Raw genomic sequence first — 20,180 nt, 5'->3', positions numbered from 1 at the left:
ACTGTTATCACACATCAGGTAGCAAAGTGGGAAGGCTGCGGCCCAACCCAAAGGATATCTCTTTCTGAAAACTAGCTCTGGCAAACTCTGAAAATCCGTGTCTAAACTCCCAGCACCTGACCTATAACTCAGCCAAGATGAGTCTGAATTGAGACTCCAGCTTTCTCTATGTTAGTTTCTACTGAAGCATCAGGCCTCTCCCCTGTATCTTGTTTGGGACGTGGGCATGGGGTGAACTGTGAGTGCCTGCGAATGTGTCCCTCTCTTCCCAAATCTATACCCTCTTGCATCTGGGCTGAGCTAAGCCAAGATGGCTTGAAGGAAAGAGTGATATGTTTTCACGTTTAGTTACCAAAGGCCCAGGTCTGGTTCTGGCGAGCCAGGCCCTCCACGCTCTGTTCCTTTGAGAAACAGAGACCTGATATGGCCAGTCTTCTAGGAGCTGTGATGAGGCAGCTGGGGAAACCTGAGGTTTATGAGAGAAGACTCCAGGAGCAGAGATTAACTGCCACCTAACATTTGTCCTCTGTATCCCTAGAATGAGGACCAAGGGGCCAGCATGAGGGAAAGACAAGTCTGGTCTCATGTTCAGAATAGATTTTTAACACAGCGTCGATAAGGAGGGCTGGCCACTTTGTAGGTGAGGTGCTTCCTGTCCCCGCAAGTGCACAGACCATGGTTGACCAAGCCCCAGGTGGGGACCATGTCGAGAGGATTGGAATGGCTGAGGTCTTAGGATCCGGAGACATCAGGACTTTGAGGAGACCATCAGTTGCCTTCACCTTCCCAGGCATTCCCTTCTCCAGCTCTTTTGCTAGCGCAACTGGGAGCCTTGCTAGGCCCTGGCTGGTGGCCCAGGAAGAAGCAAGCTGCCTCTCTGCAGAGAGGTTGCTATTTGCCACCCCCGCACCCTTGCCCAGCCACTTCCTGGCTACATTCCCCACCCCACCCTACCCCACCCCCAAGGCTTTTGCTTCATTAACTCACAGCTCCAGATGAAGCCAGTCCTGGGGCCCCTGGATGGCATAGTGGGCCCGGCCTTCAAGGCTTCAGAGCCCCCAGGCCGCCCTGCTCTCTTCCCCAGCGAGCCAGGGCAGCTGGCAGTAAGGGGTGCGCCTGACATGCCAGAAAAGCACTCCAGAGAGACTGAGGCACAGAGAGAAGTAACAACCGAGGCCCCGCAGCAAACTGTGGCAGGGCTGGGATGGAAGCTGGGGCCCCTGGCCCCCCAGAACAATGCCCTTCCCAGGCCTTCCAGAAATGCTGCTTTTCAGCTCCTGCTCACACCGTGGTGCTCTGGTCACAGTGCAGGTGTGAGAGGGAAGGCAGCCACATGGGCTTAAAGCCCCCGATGCTGGAGAAAGGCCTGTGCCCACTGGTGTCTCCATGCCCACCAGGCTCCTCCCTGTGGAACTCCAAACTGGGAGACGGGCATTTAACTCCCCGCGTTCATCAGACTCATTTTGTAAAGGAGAAACCAAGGTCCAGAGAGAATGGTGAGTCTGAGTTCGTACAGGGGTCAGAAGAGGAGCTGGGGGCAAAGTCCAGACTCCTGGCCCTGGCCGAGCTTTCCGGGGAGCAGGGAGTCAGGCAGGGCCCACCAGCTTTGGGGGCCCCGGTCACCACAGCTGCTGCTCCCAGAGCAGCACACAGCCTGTCCCAGCCTTAACCTTGGCTGGGTACCCGGAGCCCTTCTGTTTCTCTTGGACAGAAGAAGCTCCACTAGGAGCGAGTCTTTGTCATCTGGCTCTTTGGGGAGACTGTCATTTCTGGACCATTAACCACCGGAGGGGTGTGTCGAGGGAGCGTGGGCCTGAAATGTCTACTCTCCAGTTTGGAAGTGTGTGGCCCCCACGCCACACTGCTTTGTTCCTTCATTTGTCCAGTCATTCACTCATCGCACATATACTCCTGAGCTCCTGCTCCAGCCAGGCACCCGTCCAGATCTGGGGATAAATTGGTGACCTAGACCTTACAGTCCAGACAGTGTTAGAATCACCCGAGGAGCTTTAAACAATGCTGACACTACCCCCAGAGGTGTGAGGCGGTTGGCCCAGGTGTGGCCTGGGTGTTTCAATCACCGAAGCTGCCTGTATGCATATGGAAATTTCTTTTCAAGGAGAAAAAGGCTTGTAGAAAGAATGTGGCTCTAAGAGGATGGCATCCCCAGGATGGCTGTGAGCAGAGCACGAGAGAGGGAATGCCGGGGTCACCAGGCTGTGGGCAGAATTACCATCCACCAAGACGTCCCTGGGTGCTGGCACCAAAGCAGGCCTTGTCCTGGCTTGCTGGAAGTTTCCGCTGCAGGCCTGGTAGTGTAAAACGGAGCTATGAGCACCTACCTCTTACCCAGGCCTTGCACCGAAGGGGGACATGTCTGGCGGTCACCGTGGCTCTGCTTCCCAAGGCCTTCCTAATCTCAGTGATTTTGCAGCTGTGTTTTTACAAGAGTTGTTTCCCCCTCATTTGTGAAAGTACTGAAAATCTAGAGAAATAGCAACAACTACAGGTCACGTGTTGGTGTGTCTCCTTTATGAGTGGCATTTTCAAGAGCCAACACTGCTGCTGTGCCCAGTGCCTCTGGGGTTCACGCTCAGAGTCCTGTGCTAGCATGGAAGGGAGGCTTCCAGTCAGAGCAACACACACAGAAGAGGGTTCAGAGCTCACTGGTTCCAACCTGCCTTTAGAAATGGCAGGTCATAAAGCCGGGCCTGGAACCTCAGTCCCAACTCTGTCCCCAGCTCTTTCCAACATGCCGGGCTTATTCGAGCCACTACCTGCGCAGTCTCCGTGTCTATCTAGCCATTCCCTGGGTCCACCTACACCACACCACCCGTCCACTGACCCACCTCATCCTTTGTCCCATTCCCCCTGCCAGGGAATATCTCAGTTCTTTGCTTTTCTTGGCCTTGAGACTAGGGAGAGGTCACTGCCTGGAGGGCCCCTGTGGTGACAACATTCACTCCATCTCCTGTCCAGCTCAGCCCTCAGCCCTTTTCTAGATTCCCAGGTATCTGCTGGGGGTTGACTGCACTCGATGGGTTCCAGCCAGAGACTTTGACCTTCATCAAAGAGGCGAGGCTGGTAGGGGCTGCTGCACTGCCCCCCCCAGAAGCACCCACTGCTCCTCTTTGTTTCACAAATCCACAGACAAGACCCTCCTTCCCCCCACCTCACCACACCCCTATTTCTCTCCCTTCCCTCACCTGGCAGCCTCGCCCAAAGCTCCCTACAATTGAGTGGTTTTTACATGTGGCTTGGCCAAGTGCCACCAACCTTTGTAAGGCCCAGCCTTAATATTTTTTACCCTACAGAGACATGTGACAAGTGTAAGACAGTCAGTAAAACTAGAGCCCAGAATGAGGGGGACAAAAGGCACAGAAGATGGGGCTTGATCTGGGCATGTTTACGTAACGTGCCATATGTCATTTTTTATTCACATAAAAACATCTTTCTTGAAGTAATAGGAACCCACTCAGCTGTTGCTAACCAAATACCAAATGTTTCCCTTTTCCTCTCGTGCTCCTTCCAAGAGGCGGGCTGTGAAGAACTGCCGTTATCCGTGATGCTATCTTGCCCTTCCAACGTCAGAGAGCCTTTTCCTCAGAGCAAACGCCCGATTGTTTTTTCCAATTTTGGCAGGAATTTTTAAGAGAAAGTTGTTTTCAGATCACTTTTCTGTTTATTGTTTTAGACCTGGAGTATGGCAAAGTAAAGGGCTCGTGGCCTGTGTCTAATCCAGTCGCTTCACATCTGTTTTCCTAAATTGCCTTAGGAGCTTTTAGGAATCCCCTTTACCCCCCAACACCCCCCCCCATCCTTGGTATTTCAGTAAAACAATGTTAAATTAAATAAAGTGAAATAAAACAAAATAAAATAAACCTCCAGTTGGTAGAGATGGCTCCAGGAATCAGTTTGGGGACCCCCCCCCTCAGCACCACCATGTACAATAAACATGTGGTTTCATTTCCAAGGGCTCGGGTGTTAGCGGTTCCATTTCCTCAGGAAACTGCGTTTCTCGCTTTTCTGAAATGGAACGTGCATTTTCATTGGCCCAAGTTCAAGGAGTGCCTGGGGCAACAGGGAAAACAGCCCCAGGCAGTTTTCAGTCATTGACACCCCCCCAGCCCAGCCATGACTTCCCCTTGTTGCCCATCCGCCAGGGAGCAACGCCAACTCTCCAAGGCCGGGGAGGGTGGCCTGTTCACTTGGGTTCCTGGCCTTCTGAGGGGAGCCATGCTGGCCTCCCTGCCTGCGTTCTGGCCCTCGGTTGGGAAAATCTGGTTGCCCTCCAAGCGTCCACATACCACAGGCTCCTAATTAAGAAAGTATGTTCCCGTCTCATGTCACTCGAAAGGAATGAAAACAGTGACAGCATTTATTTATCTTCACTATCAATATCATTCCTGTTTCTGAGTTCCACTGGGGGCTAGGAGTCTTGAAGGAATTGACTGTGGGTTGTGAGATTTTAACCTCGGCCATGTGCTGTGAGGACACGTGTGGCTTCTCTCTGAGAGGGAGGCTCAAAGTGAGGGAAAGAAAGGCTGGCAGCACCCTGGCCCCTGCCCTCCTGGGGCTTGGAGTCGTGGAATGGCTCAGCCATGGGTGAAGCGGCTTTTTCCTTCTTTGGCGCCGATGTAGTCAAGACCCCTTTCACCACCTACATCCCATTTCCCCCTACATCAGAAAAGTAAAAAAACATCATTTCTTGAGTCATTTCTTAAGTCTTATAGAGGACACGTGAGCTGTCCGAATGGCAGTTGTTTATGTACGACCTGCTAAGTAAGACGTCTCGCGAATCCTTGGTAGCAGTGGCTGGCTCTGGTTGCCCTTGTGATACGGGAGGCAGGATTAAGGGACTTGTCCAAGACCAGATAGCAAGTTAGTGTGTCTGGGCTGCTGTCACAGAATGCCGCAGACTGGGGGGATTATAAACAACATAAATTTATTTCTCACAGTTCTGGAGGCTGGGAAGTCCAAGCTCAAGGTGCTGGCAGATTTCTGTGTCTGGTGAGAGCCTGCTTTCTGGTTCATAAATACCATCTTCTTGCTGTGTCCTCATGGCAGAAGGGACAAGGGAGCTCTCAGAGGTCTTTTTTAGAAGGGCACTAATCCCATTTGTGGTGGCTTCACCCTCATGACCTGCTCACTTCCCAAAGGCCCCACCTTCAAATACCATCACGTTAGAGGTTAGGTTTCTACATACGCATTGGGGGGGTGGGGCACAAACATTTAATCTATAGCAAGTGTCCTTGACAGTGGGCTTGAGGTGGTGGTACCGTCAGTAGCTTATTGCGAGAACAGCCCATGAGACAAGGGGAAGCTCTCAGCAAAGCATCCAAGCATCACAAGATGGAGGCCCTTTGTCTTGTTGCGCCCTCTGTTGGTTGAATACTTGGTACGAGTCATGCCAACCTGGGTAAGAAGAATTTTAAGTGACTTGGCTGTGTGTTGCATCTTGGTACGCATGTGCGTGCATGCTTGGATGTGTGTTCTCAAACAGTGACATTCATTATCTAGTAAATTTACTTGCTGACCCCATCAGTTAATGCTACATTCTGATTCCTGTCCCTTCATGCCTCACCTCCCATCGCCAAGCAACCTATCACTTTTTGTCCATGTTTTTTAAGCCATTCTCTTTTTTAAAAAGTATGATGGTGAGAACATTTAACATGCGATCTCCCCACTTAATAAAATTTTAAGTGCACAATAGTGTATCGTTTCTATAGGCATAGCAGATCTCTAGAACTTAATTCTCTAGCATAACTGAAATGTTATACCCATGGAACAATTCCCATTAACCCTCTCCTCGGTGCCTGGCAACCACCATTTTACTGTTTCTATGAGTCGGACGATTTTAGATAACCTCGTACAAGTGGAATCATGCAGCATTTGTCCTTCTGTGACGGGTTTATTTCTTTTCTTACTCTTACTTGGCATAATGTCCTTCAGGCTCATCCATGTTATCACATGGAGTGAGATTTCCTTCCTTTTTAAGGCTAAATAATATTCCACTGTATGTATATACCACATTGTAATTTATTCATCCATCAAGGGAGATTTAGGTTGTTTCTACATCTTGGTATTGTGAATAATGCCACAGTGAAGATGGGAGTGCAAGTATCTTTTTGACATCCTGATTTCAGTTCTTTTGGAAAAATAACCAGAATTGGGATCGTTGGATCATGTGGTGGCTTTAGATTTAATTTTTAATTTTTTGAGGCCCCTTCCTACACTTTCAGTCATTCCTGCAGGCTTCCTGCAGTGGTCACAGACCGCGCCCTGAATTCTTCCCCTAACATACCATCCCCATGCTTTGCCTTGTCCTCCTGGCGTCTCACCTGGGGATTCCTCTCCCCACTGTGGCTTCTCCTTGTCTCTTACCCCGACCTCTGGCCCCATTATCTCTGGCTTTGACCTTCCTCCCCAGCACTCAGCGTCTCCCGGCATTGCCTTCGCTGACCCTGTCACTCCCATTCCTGCGTTCCAGCATGCTGTCCGTGGACACCAACCCAACATCCCGAGGGGCGTGTGCGTCCCCTTCCTGGACTTTGCCAGCAGCCCTGCATTATGCAGTTTTGTCTCGTGGCTTCTCTTCCCAGCCTGTCTGTGAATGTGCTTCCCCTTGACCCGGCTCGTGAGCAAAGTGTCAGGACAAAGACGAAGCCTGTGGTGCCTCGTCTGCTTTCAGGGGTGCTCATGACAGGGCCCGGAATGCAGTGCCCAGTAGGGCCACAGCCAGTGCCTGTCAGCTGGCTAAGGACTGTCTGTGGGAAGAAGCGGTTCTGTGTGAGGGCATGGCTGGAGTTCAGTGTGTTGCAGAAAGGGGTGGCAGTCCTGTGTTCCCAGGCCAGCCGTGGGCATGCCTGAGAGGTATCAAGTCCTTGAAGAAACAAACGACGCATGTGGTTTTCCTCAGTCCAGCTCTTCACCAAAGCAGGATTTCAACCACAGACTGTGCCCTCCCTGCCCCAAGGCCGGGCTGGAACCCCAGGAGGCCACGGCTTCCAGAGCGGTGACCTCCTCCATCAGTGTCTCAGACTCCCTGCTCCCCACCCCTTTTTGTCCACCTTTTTGTGGATTGTACTTGAATCATTTGTGCCCTAAAATCATGGGTCTCCCAGTGAGTGGTGAATCCATGCCAGTCTCCTTGCCCTGGGAGCCCAGCCCTTTCCTGTCTGAGCCCAGCCTGCCTTTCCAGCTTCTACCTCCCACCACCCTCCTGTGGGCACAGTGGGCACAGCTCAGTGTCCTAGAGCTTGTGCTGGGCTTTCTAGACCCCCTTTTCCAGCTGCCTATCTCTGGGCACGCTTCCATTTGCTATGTCCACCAGACCTCTATTACTGCAGCCAAGGCCAGATGTAATGTCACAAAGACCATGCCCCATTCTTGGGGCTGTTAACTCCAAGCTTGTTACTAGATTATTAACCTGCCAGTGGATATAAGGTTTGTCTCCTCCCACCCATTCATCCACACACCCTCAGGTGTTGAAGAGAGTCTTAAAGTTGAAGGAAACTTCCAGTGTCAAAAAGCTGGAGACCTTGGAAGACACTTTATTGAATGAATGAAGGACCTAAAATAATAGCTAGAATGATTAGATGACTGGTGGGTACTTTGGGGGCAGGGGACACTGATGCCCCTCATATCTTACCTAACAATAGCCTCTTTCTGGCTTGGAGGGAAAGATCAATGAGGCAAGTGGCCCAAAGCAGGATTTTCATGTTGTGGAAGAGCTGGTGTGTGTGTGTGTGTGTGTGTGTGTGTGTGTGTGTGTGTGTGTGTGTACAGTGCATGCGTGCCTGTGTGCACAGCATCCCAGGGTTCTCCCAGCCTGACAGAGAGTCAGACAGAAAAGGCTTCTGCCCCTCTGTCCTGGATGCTGTTCCCCGCCAACCCCAACAACACACATGGGAAGCAGGCTGTGGGCAGGGCGCTCCCACACTGGATTTCCACACCAGGACCAGCTTCTGTAGAGGCCGATCCGAAAGGGTCCTCATGCTGCCAGCTTCAGGGTTGTCTAACTTTCCAGAAGTGACCTGCACCTCCGGTTGGCCCTTGATGCGAGAACTTTGACTTGCACCTCCCCTTGTCACCTGGATCAATTCCCCAATTCATCTTCTTCCTTCTATGGCTTCATTGTTCATTTCTAAAGGAACCCAAACGTTACACTTGGATTTGGTGGTTGGCAGTGGTGGCGCTTCCTCAGAAGATAAGCCCCTTTATCTTTATTGAAGGCTGAGCAAAGAATCCAAATAGATGATTACTGCTCCTTTTTTCCTTCCTGGGCTTCCAACGAGCATCTTTCTTGCCTGGGCTCCTGTACAGCTGGGAGCGGCCTGTGCCGCTGAGGAGCTGAGGTGCTGACAGCTTGTGTTGGAATCACATGGTGTTTACTGTGCTATGAATTTATTACGGCTTGTTTCCATACTGACAGCAAACACCATATGGTGAGAAAAAATCCTGTCAGATGAACCCTTAAGCAATCACAATATGGCACACGAAATCTCGTAATTGCTTTTGGAAAGAAGGAGGGGGAGGGGGATCGTGCTCAAATTGCATAAGCAGTGTGCTCTCTGCCATAATTGAATAAAACTGGAATTTGACGCAAGGTAATTTACTTTCCTTCTGTGTTTGTGCTGGGGAAGCTCAGCTGACTGGGAAAGGAGAGGGAAGTTTGTTTTCCTCACCTTGGGGCGTCAGGTGGCGTGGGATGCAGCGGGAATGCAGGCCGTGTCTGCAGGGCGTCATTCTCACAGGTGCGGGCTACAGACCTGTCCCCCTCTGGGCTCCCTCCTTCCAGACTCCCTATAGTGGCTGACGATAACACTCATCTAACTTGACATTTTATTACTGTCACTTGGGATCTTGTCTGCTCACCCACACACACACTCCGCTTCCAACAGACCCCAGTATCCCCGAGGGCTGGGACCACATCCCATCCCCACCCCCACCGATCCTGGCACACATCGAGGTGGGTTAAATGTTTGTTGGAGTGGCTGTTTGTGCACCATCTGTGCATGGAAAGGCAGACTGAATTAAGGCCATAGCTCAAGGCTAGTTTCAGCGCCAAACCACTTGAGGAAGGGGCCACACTGCTCAAGGAACCTACTCAGAGAAGTAATAATTTGTGAGTGCCTTCTTGTACACAGTCTACTTAGGCCCGGTGAATTCCTACAAAAACAGTCTCTGCCCTCAGGCAGTTTGCCCATGAAGGAAGAAGTGGCCTGTAGCATTCTCCAGCCAGTATGTCTAGTCTTTCAGTTGCAAGAGACAAAACCTCCATACCCACTGGCTTAAGAAAGACTGTCAGGTGAATACTGCTGTAGGTACCGGCCTGGCCTGGTGAGCTGGCTTCAGGGGCTATCACCGGGTTTCTCTCTTCTCTACTCAACTGTCTTCCCTGTGCTGCCTACATTCTCCGTGAGCTCTCTCTCGTTGGCTGGTGGGAAAAACAGTCCTGGCAGCTCTTGGCTGACTAGTCCTAAGGCCTTGTCACCCCAGAGAGGAACAAGTGTCTTTCCTGGAAGTTCTAGCAAAACCCTTGGAAGGACTCCAAGGCCGACTCATTGTGTCCGTGAGGCAGAGGGCTCTGATTGGCTATGACTGAGTCATGTGCCCATCCCTGAGGCTTGGGAGGAGTCGGCTTCCTTACAACCTTAGGTTGGATTTTTACAGACTCTGGGAAAGGAAGGTCCCGAAAGAAAGGGAGATGGAACAGACCAAAAAGTCCATATCCGTGATGATAATAGATGGTGTTTATGAAGCATTTCCTGTGTGCCAGGATCTGGTCTATGTCCTTTCTATGAATTGTCTTGTTTAATCCTCATGATAGTCCTAGGAGGTAGGTACGATTCCTGTTCCCAGTTTACAGGTGAGGAAGCTGAGGGATAAAAGCGTCAAACAAGTTCACACAGGCAGTGAGTGGTGAAGCTGGGATTTGAACCCAGGCAGGTTAGCTCCATAACCCATGCTCACGGCCCCCAACCTCCCTACATGCTTTACCTCCCCATGGATAAGCAATTTGGGAGTGGAAATGAGATGGCATGATGGCAGTCTCCTGTTGTAGTCCCTAACACTAAAGAAATGTCCTCTACGGGGACAATTGTCCTGGCTCCTCTACAGTTGGCAAGGGTAGTCATTCCTTCCGTCCAGGTACCTCTCCTAACTGAAGCTAGCTCACCCCACTTCCTGATTTCCTCACAAAACCACCAGACTGTTTCTGGTGCAACTGCAGAATCAAAGGGCTAATTTTCAGTGCTTGAGAGGATTCAAGGCAATGTGCTTCGGTCGTTCCTTTGAGCCTCTTCTGGCCAGAGAAAGCCTCTTGTAGTCATTGCAGGAAGGGCCAAGAAGGGGTACCCCCCACCTCCATCTTACCTCCAACATGTGTCTTCATTTTTTCAGAGGATGACTGAGGCCCAGAGAAGGCAAGTGAGTTTCTTGAAGTCGCACAGCCAGTCACTGGCTAGAACCCTGATCTCCAGGCCTCTGGGCTTAGAGTCTTGCACTGCATTTCCTCTTCACAACTCTCTTGGCTACTGAGTGGCTGAGAGCTAATCACTTTCTGTCTCTGTGTGTTTAGCTCCTCAGCTAGAAAATGCAGGTTTTTCATAATTTGAAGCATCCTGAAACTGGGGCTTGCTCCAATTGGGCAAAATGGAAAAAAATTGTTTTACAGTATTCATTAGGATGCTTTGAATTACAAGTAATTAAAAAATTTTTTTTTTCAAACTGCCCTAAACAAAGCTCATAAATAAGTTTTCCAGATGTGGTTGGGCTGCAGGCATGGTTTGATCCAGATTCATGACATTTCCAGGGCACCAAGTCTACTTGTAGTTTTCCCAGCTCTGACCTCTGTGTGTCCCAGCTTCCTTTGCAGTGTCAAGAATGCTGCAGTGGAACTCTGGCCTCACCCCCATGCACCCAGCATCCAGAGAAAGAGAAAGCCCCTCTTCTCAGTGTGTAGGCAAAGTCTGTGGTTCATTCTGATTTTACTGGCTTGGGTTACATGCCTGCCACCTTTACCCAGTCACTGTAATCAGGGAATGTGACATGCTAATCTGCCAGCCAGTCATTGTCTCCAGAACTGCTGGCAACTACATAAAGAAATGAGGGCCTTGGAAAGGGGGAGTGGGCTGGGGAGTAGAGGCTGGGTCATAACCCCTGCCTTCTTCTACACTGACCTTGACCCCTCTGAGTCTGCAGAGCCTGGAAATAAATAAGGGGTCCTGAGAATTCACCTGTCGCTTTTCTCCATCCATCTGGGATGTTAGAACCAGGTGTGGGTTGGTGGGATGGCTCTGCCTGACATTCTCCTGGGTCTTACCACATTCTTTTTTTTTTTTGTTTTTTTTGTCTCCAGACAGAGATTACTGCAGTTTATGTGACAAGCAGCCAATTGGGAGACTGCTTTTCCGGCAATTCTGTGAAACAAGACCTGGGCTGGAGTGTTACATTCAGTTCCTGGACTCAGTGGTAAGTCCCTGGTCCTGGGGAGAAGGGGTGTCTTTGGTCCTCTGTGATCAGCAATCACTTTTGTCCGAAGGAAAAGCAAGAGCACATGGTTTAGAAGGGTGAAGAATAAAATTGTTGCTCAAGAAACTTCCAATGCAGACTTTGAGAATGCAGACTTGTCTCCAGGTGTGCAACTGCTGGGCGACCAAGGGTGGGCCACCTACCCCCTCTGGGCCTTAGTTGCTGCTGCTTAAAACGAAGCCCTGTCAGCTCTGATTCTGGGAGCCTGGGTTATTATACAAGGTTGTGCCCGGGCAAGTCGGATGATGTTCCCAATGCCCTTTTCCCCCGCTGAGAACCCACTTTCTAAAATGCCAAAGCTTGTGTTTGTGTGCTGGGTTGCTGTCTACTTCCCCACTAGAACGCAAGCTCCCTGAGGCCAGGACCCTGGGCTCCCGCTTCACCTCTGCCTAGCACAGTCCCTGGCACACACAGGCATTCAGTATATGTTTGTGGAATGAACGTGTTAGCAGTTTCAAGCCAACCTGACAGCTGCCGCTCGTGGGGCTGTGATTGGCACCGTGGGGACGTCCTGCAGAGGCACCGGTATTCACTTGTTTAACAAATGCTGATTGTGCTGCGTGGGTTTTAAGGAGCAGATGTAGGAACACGCAGGAGCTTGTCAGCACCAGCTCGGGAAGGCAGGGCACCTCAGCCTGAGCAGCAGCCCTTTGGGTTTCTATTCAAGGTGAAGAGTGGAGACAGACCACTCAGGAAAGGAGTGGGGTCGTCCAGTCTCCCTTTCCCAAGGCAGGGGGCCAAAGTACTGTTGTTTCCTAGAGACCTTCCTGCCATTATTGGCTGCAGCCATCCCTACCTCTGCCTTAGTTGAGGAGACAGGCCTGTGGGGCCCAAGTTTCTGTGTCTTCTTCAGGGTCTCAATGTGGATCTCTGGACCCACAAGCCAAACTGTCCACTGAATGTGTCTGCCAGCAGTCACATAGGCCCCCTCAAAGTCAACGTGTCTTAAACAAACTCAGAACCTTCCCTCAGGCCCCCAAAACTGCCAGCCCTGTCATGTTCCCTGTTCCAGTAACCAGCCCCCTGCGGTCACCCAAGCCTGAAATCTTTGCGTTGGCCTTGACGCCTCCTTCTCTCTCATCCCTTCCCCAACCCGATCGAGGACCATGCACTTGGCTCCTTGACCTTTCCCAGAGCAGTTCCCTCCCCGCCATGGCCTTTGTCTGGGTTTTCGTGCAGGTTCTCCGCACAGCTTCTGTAAGCGATTACAATATTCTCAACCTTGGCTGAGCAGTACAAACACCTGGGAGCCTTAAAAAGATAACCAGTGCTCGAACTGGCTCAGACTCATTAATTTGTGTCTCTGGGGTGGAGCCTAGGATTTTCATAGCATTTCATTATGGAAAATTTCAAACTATAAAAAGTAAAAGTCTACAAAATTGTATAATGAACCCCCATGCACCCTTCACCCCACTTCAATAATTATGAACTCAGGGCCAATCTTGTTTCCTCCATTTCCTCCCCTCTGTAGCATTGTGTAGCGGATTTTACACATATTATTTCATCTGTGAACATTTCAGTATGTGTCTAAACGATAAGGGCTCTTTAACAAACAAAAAATAATCAGAGTACCATCACCACAACTAAAAGAATAATTCTCTCCTATGATCGAATATTTGTCAGTCTTCCCATTTCTGATTTCCTCATGCTTTTTATAAAAGCGTCTCCCCGTGTTCATCCCGAAGAGCTTCCCATAGTGTGAATTTTGTGCTCTCGTCCCCATGTGTCATTTAATAGGTTCCTCTGTATTTCTTGTAAATTGCTCATTGAATCTAGAAACTTCATCAGATTAGTTTCAATTTTGGGGGTGGGGGACTGACTTCATAAGTGGTTTCATGTTCTCTGTCCGGGGACATGTGATAGCTGGTTGTCCTTCTTTTTGAGATGGCAGCAGCCATCTCAAATACCTATATCAGTTGATTAATTAGGGGTTACAACGTGGTGACATTCTAAGTCTATCATTCCTTCTCCATTTGCTAACTTGGAAATACTTCCTTTCGATTACTGTTTGGTTCCCCAGCAGTAAAGTTCATACAGGAAATGCTTGATTCTTTCCCTGTGTTGATGTTTTCAAAGTACCAAATTGCTGCACTAGCATCTTCCAACCGCAGTGGCCAGCTGGATTTGAAACATGTGGATTTAAACATGGTGCGTTTTGATGCACGGTAGGCATTATTTTTATTGGTGTTCCATGGTTTCCTCATTGGCCAGTGGGAGCCCTTCTGGTTGGCTTCTGAGCCCTTGAGAGGACCCCGGTGGTCACTGGTAGCCTTCTGGCTATCTGGTATAATGTGATGTTCCAGGCTCAGGTTGTGTGCCCTACTCCTAGAGTCCATCGTTTCTCCAAGGAGCCCTGGCTCCCCTACTGGGAAGTGATACCTGGAGACCAGTTTGGCACTAGGGGTGCTCATTACCACTGGACTAGCTGTACTTTGTAGTAGACATTGCATTTTTCAAATTTCCCAGGACTGTACGAAATACCCAAGGTTGGGAAGCATTGATATCTGGGATAGAGTCCAAGTTCTGAGGCTGACTTACCAGACCTTCCACCGACAGGCCCCTGCCTGCTCTTTCATCCTCGACCTTCCCCTGGGTCTTTCTTGGGCCCTACATTCTAGCCCCACCATCTGCCTGTGATGGCTCTCGTTTGCCAGGCTGGTTGAAGCAATTTGTTCCTGGCTGGAATGGAGGAAGCAGGACAGAGAGGTCTAGGAGAGGTGTTGATCATGCCAGACCTTGTGCCGTTGAAGAACTTTGACTTTGAGTGAAATGAGGAGCCACTGGAGGGTTCGGAGCAGAGCAGTGGCCTGGTCTGACTTAGGTTTTGCAAGGGCTTTCTGACTCCTGGGTTGGAACAGGCTATGGGGAGAGGGGGAGAGCAGGAAGCTCTGACAGGAGGTTACTGCAGCAGTCCGGGTGAGAGCGGAGCGTGGCTCAAGCCACCCGGAAGCAGTTGGCAGTGGTGAGAGTGGTTGGCTTTGGGGCATGTTTTGCAGGCAGTTAACCGTATTTCCTGATGCATTGAGGGTGAGAGAGAAGAGGTACAGAGGACTTCCAAGGACTGGCCTGAGCCGCTGGAAGGATGCAGTTAGGGGAAGGCTTGTTTAGGGGAAGATCAGGAGCTCCATTTTAGGCACACTCAGCTCGAGACGTCTGTCAGACATCCAAATAGAGATGTTTGAGGGGAGGAAGGTGTTCAGGTCTGAACTTGGTGAGAAAGATCTGGGCTGCCATTAGAAAATGGGGAGTTGCCAACATATAGCTGGTTATTAGAGCCATGGGCTGCATGAGCTCACCAGGAGATGCATGTGGATGGGGAAGAGATGAAACCCAAAGACTGAGCCCTGGACCAAGGCTGCTCCCCATTTGGAAAAGGTAAGGCATCGGCAGCGTTGGGACCTGTCTAGAGTTGATGAGGCAGAGAGAAGCAAGGCTAAACCCAGGAGCCAGTGGAATTTTCCAGCCGTGTGTCTTGTTAGATGGGTATAGTCAGTTTGAGAAGAAGAAGAAAAAAAACACCCAATGGATGCCCATTTTCATTCTAGTTGTGCATGCAGACGTTCCCTTTTGCTGGGCCTGTACCAGGAGGTTTTTTTCCTTTTGGAAAGGAAATGTGAGTCTGGCTGCCTATATTGACGTGACAAATGCTCTTTACATTGCCTTAACGAAGCTGCCACGTACGCGAGGCTGACCCCATCCCTTTGCGTTTTGTCTGCATCTCTGGGAATTAGTGAGGCCTTTTCATCGCCCATCTTGACGTCAAATGACCAGTCTTTGGAACACTTCTTTTACGCATGAAGACTTTATTGAGTTTTCCAGGGCTGGCGCAATTCTTGTCTGAAATACGTTTTTTTTCCTTCCATCCTGACTGGAAGTCTGAGGAGGGAGGTGGTGCTGTCCGGGGTGTTGCATACCGCCCCAGTATTCCCTGGCTCAGCCAGCGCCATCCACACCATTCCCACTTCTGTGTGGAATTTCTACCAAGTGGAGTTTATTAAAAATAACCCACCGTCGTCAGGCTCTGACGTACCCCGCAGAAAAGGCTGCTCTCCTGCACAGCCCTCCTGTCTGAATTGCTCAAGTCAAGCGGAAGACTGCGGCTGTTTGTAAATGGGGCCTGGGTGATTTGGGGGGCAGCAGAGCTGGGTGTGTACCACTTATCAGCCTGCAGGGCTAATTCAGCGCTTAGTCTTGTTTGTCAAGGGACTTCTGGGACCCTGAGAAGGAGTCCCCATTGCTTTCCCACCGAGAACTGGAGTCAGTGACTTAAGTCAAAGCTATGCCTAGGCTCGGCTTCTGGAGGGCCGAGAGGATGTGCCCAGCTCGTCAAGGGGTCAGAGGGGTTCCAGGTTAGTGTCTGCGTCCACAGGCTAATGGGGTTTTGCCATGGAGTTCTTAAAGATTGATGTACTTCTTCTCTAAGCTGTTTTCTGGGGCCCTGATGGTGTCTCAGCTCATGGGACCCCTGTCTCCACACTTTGGTGCAGTGTGGTATTCAGGTCTCTTCTCTTTGGGGTTGAGCGCACTCAGCTTATCCTCAACCAGACTTACTCAGCACATATTGGGTGTCTCCAACACGTCACACTGTCTTCTAGCGGTTGGAGACTGCGCAGTGAGCAGGAGTCATGAAGTTTCTACTCTCGTGGAGCTTTCTTTCTGAGGAAACGAGAGATTGAAAAAGAAACATTTTTAGTGAAGTTAAGTGATACTTGCTATGAGTTCAGATGCCTGTTAAGTATTTTGTTATTTGTTTCTGTGTAAGAAATTACCGCCAAACTTAGTAGCTTGAAACAGCAATAAACATGTATTATCTCATATTTTTTGTGAGTCAAGATTTGGAAATGGTTTACTGAGGGGCTCGTGGCTAAAGGTCTCTCAAAAGGTGGTCTCAAGTTGGTGGCTGGGGCTGCATCCCTCTGAAGGCTTGGTGTGTCTCCAAGCTTCTGCACATGGCTGGTAGTAGGTTGGTGCTGGCTGACGGTTGGAGGCCTCAGTTGTTTCTCGTGTGAAGCTCTCCATGGGACTGCTTGAGTGTCCTCATAACATGGCTGGCTTTCCCCGGAGCGAGTGACCCAAGAGAGCATGGTGGAAGCTGCAATGTCTTTTATAACCTAGTCTCAGAGTTTCCATACTGTCATGTCCCTAATATCGTAATGGTTACACAGATTAGCCCTGTTCAGTATGGGAAGAAACTTTCCTAGAGCAGGAACAGCAGGAGCAAGGATTATTAAAGTCTCTCATAGTGGAGCCTGGCAACGACAAACATGAAGTCACCACTAATGAAATCTCCCAGCCATAGTACTAGTCCAGAACTATGGAAAATAACTTGAAATTAGTAAGTTATCACTGGGCTTTAGATTTGCCTGATTATCCTGAAATTATGTTCTAAAATGATTTGACATACTTTCCCCGGGGAACTAAGTATTCTGCTTCTCTTATGTGTGAGAAAAGACAAATACCATGATTCATCTTCGTCTTACTATCACTGCTGTGATCTCCCAAAAGAGGGAAGGAAGGTGGAGGGAGGTGATCATTATTCAGATGGACAGACAGACACTCCAGCAGTTGGTGAGGCCAGACCCTGGAGCAGGGTCCCCCTGGAAAAGTACCACTTATAAAATGGGTTCTCCTGGGTGTGCCCCACTCATACTTCCAAACAACATGGCTCTCCTAGAAGCTGCCATGTTCCTAATGATGTCACCCCAAAACCACAGTTGATTGGAGCAGGGAGGAGCCTGTGACCTTTCTCTGGGTTTTATAGACTTGAGGGGAAGTCGTTTTCTGGTACAGAAGACTTAAAATAAAAAACCTGGGAGCTGTTGACTGCCATGTTTCCTACCACTGGAGCAAGCCAGTGAGCACTGAGACACATGAGGCCAACACACACGCACGTATGCACGCGCACACAGATGAGAGTAGGTTCCAGAAGTGCTTATGTCCCTGGTTCCTGGTGCTCCGGGCCAGCTGCATTTCCAGTCTCCCCACAATTTGGTTGTCCAACCCATCCTTGGAGTCCAGGAACCTAGAAATTATAATTTTGCCTGAAATAGGCTGGGTTGGGATCCCTTTCTCTTAGAACCAAAAGAGTAACCGGGAAAGTCAAAGATCTCTGCACAGTGGCCTTCAGAGCATCAGCAGGGAGTGAGGACAGAACTAATTCTGGGGCCTGGAGAGAAGGAGAAGCAGCTGGGCAGGGGTTGGGGTCAGGGGAGCCACTCAGGGCCGTGGCTCTCAGGAGGACGATGGTGCAGACACGGGTGACAGCACAGCCTCTCTGACAGCTGCTGGTAAATGAATCACCTCTCCCCGGAGAGAAGTGCACACCCCTTTCCTCCTTCCTCCTTTGTAGCTTTTGCCCCAGCCAGGACATGTCTCACAGGTTGGTGGCTGTGGTGCTGTCAGTAAGTTCCAGGGTCACCTTGGGCTATTCCTACTACTCTCAGTCTGTACCCCACTGTGGCCAGTGGTTCATTCCTCCCTCCATCTTTCTTTGGTCCTGTCCCATCTGTTGCCCTAAAGGGGGTCAATGAATCCCTTCCCAACCCAGACCCAGGTGAGCTCCTCAGATGGCAGCTGGACATCAGAGAATAGTCTGCATAGGCGGCAGCGTATTGAGACTGGGTCTTTAGAAGAGGAGTGTAGGAGCCCGTGGTGCCCAGGTGGGGGGGAGCCAGCAGATAACTACCCCTCATTCTTGCCTGCCCCTGCAGCATGGTGGCAAGTGGCTCTGGAGAGGCAAATGGAGACTCCTCCCCGTCCACGTGGTCAGCACGGGTAAGACACCAGGGCCAGTGTGGGCAGAGCCGGGTATTTCTCCAGAAAGGGCCATGGTGAGCTGCGCTGCCAACCAGGCACGTCACTCGCCCCTGCCATGAGTACTCTGGAAAAGCTGACCACATGGGTAATTATAGAAGCCGGAGGTGGCAAGACCTCATAGCATCTCTGACTTCATCTTCCTGTCAGGGCACAAGAAGGTCTCCTGGGAGAAGGAGGTGACATCTAAAGTTAGTCAGAGACCAAGAGGAGTCCAGCTCAAACTCTGTTCTTTAAACCAGTGTGAAAATGTGGCAGGTCCCCTTTTATCAGCTTGCAATTTTTGTGTTTTTAAAAATCATCTGAGGGATATGACTTAATAGGGAGTACATATTTTGTTTCTTTTTTAATTAAAAGTTTATTGGGGTGACAATTGTTAGTAAAGTTACATAGATTTCAGGTGTACAATTCTGTATTACATCATCTATAAATCCCATTGTGTGTTCACCACCCAGAGTCAGTTCTCCTTCCATCAACATATATTGGATCCCCTTTACCCTCATCTACCATCTCCCTCCCCTGGAACTTACTGACACCTTGGATGTATCTGGGGAAGAGAAATGCTCTCCGATTGGATTGGCAGAGGCGCTCTGGCTGTTGGGGGTGAGTTCTGGGCAGGAGAAGGTTTCACATGGGCATTACAGAAGAGAGGACGGATGATGTGTGTCCCCTCTATTGGGGAAGGGGACAGGGCCCTGCACCCTCTGTGGTTGGAGGAAACTCTCTGGCAGATAGAGGTCACACGAGCACGCCTTGCATGTGGTTTACCATTCTTGTCATTGACGTTATTGTCTGGCTGCCATTTCCCAAGCCAGTTGTAATATTCTAGGCTGGTGGCCCCACCTCTTCTTTGCTGCTTCTGTTTTCCTGTGTAAGCTGATTGCAGCAGCTTTTGCCCACTACTTGGGCAGAGGTGTTCCCATTGCAGTGCGTTTCCAGGTGGTCCCTCACCTTGGGTCGTGTGATGTGCCTGAGCTCTGCAGGTGGCCTCTCCAGATGTGTCCCCATCGGGGGTCATAAGCCCCTCTCAGGGGTCATTGTGGAGACATGGCCTGTCACTCCCAGTGACTTAATCAGTGTGGAAAGCCCAGCTGGAAGCCTTCTGTTGGTTTTCTGCCTCCCAACACAAATGCTCTTCAAGTGGTGGTGACCTGATGTGGACTCTCAAAGAAAGGCCTTTTGATCCCGGGCTGGGAGGCCTGTCCCCGCGTGCTCCCGGCTGCCTCCCTGTGGAACTGTGGCGCCCAGCCGCCCGGCCAGGCCTCTGCTGGGAGGCAGCTGACCTAAAAGTGATGTTATTTTTTTAACGTGGGTTTTAGTACCTAAAGCAATAATATTTTCAGCTGGTTATTGAGGCTGATTAGTGAGCCTCAGGACTCCATTTGGTTAAATAGAGCTGCCTTCACAGATGTATTTTGGGACAGCACAAATCCAGGCTTCTGCGTGGGATTGAGTTACCCCAAAAGGTGGTCGGCCATTTGCCCGGGGCCTGGGCCTTGCAAAGCAGTTTGAGTAAATTCCCATGTGCCAGACCACTAGGGTGGGGTTTCCAGAGCAGAGGATGCTGGGTGCTTCTCTCCTCACCCTGGAAAAAGGATGGCCAGTTGTGCTCTAGAACTCTCAGCCCCTTTAGAAATGCAACGCCCAGCCTAGATGCCAGTTCTATTGTATTTGAACTGGTTATATTTGGCCTCTGAGAGCCTGCGTTTCTTTACCAGTAAATTGGGAATGATTTAATACCTACCTACCTTGTAGGGAGAGCCTAGAATCTAGTCCATACTGTGTGTGGGTGTGTGCGTGCACAGGGCTGCCAGTTTGGGGGGCTTGTTGGG

The 20,180-nt window shown here is 50.2% G+C and overlaps 1 protein-coding gene across 2 annotated transcripts in view; it reads left to right on the top strand.

Moving 5' to 3' along the window:
* Positions 1-20,180, top strand: part of GRK5 (G protein-coupled receptor kinase 5) — a 197,634-nt gene that overhangs the window by 124,204 nt on the left and 53,250 nt on the right. For both annotated transcript variants that reach the window (XM_019725274.2, XM_074338979.1), the window contains exon 3: positions 11,363-11,475. In XM_019725274.2, coding sequence (XP_019580833.1) covers positions 11,363-11,475 — 113 coding nt within the window. The remainder of the gene's footprint in view (positions 1-11,362; positions 11,476-20,180) is intronic.

The sequence above is a fragment of the Rhinolophus sinicus genome, linkage group LG07 (assembly GCF_036562045.2).
Source record: "Rhinolophus sinicus isolate RSC01 linkage group LG07, ASM3656204v1, whole genome shotgun sequence".
Taxonomy (NCBI): Eukaryota; Metazoa; Chordata; class Mammalia; order Chiroptera; family Rhinolophidae; genus Rhinolophus; species Rhinolophus sinicus.
Note: the sequence above shows the minus strand (reverse complement) of the source record. Positions and strands in the feature narration are given on the sequence as shown.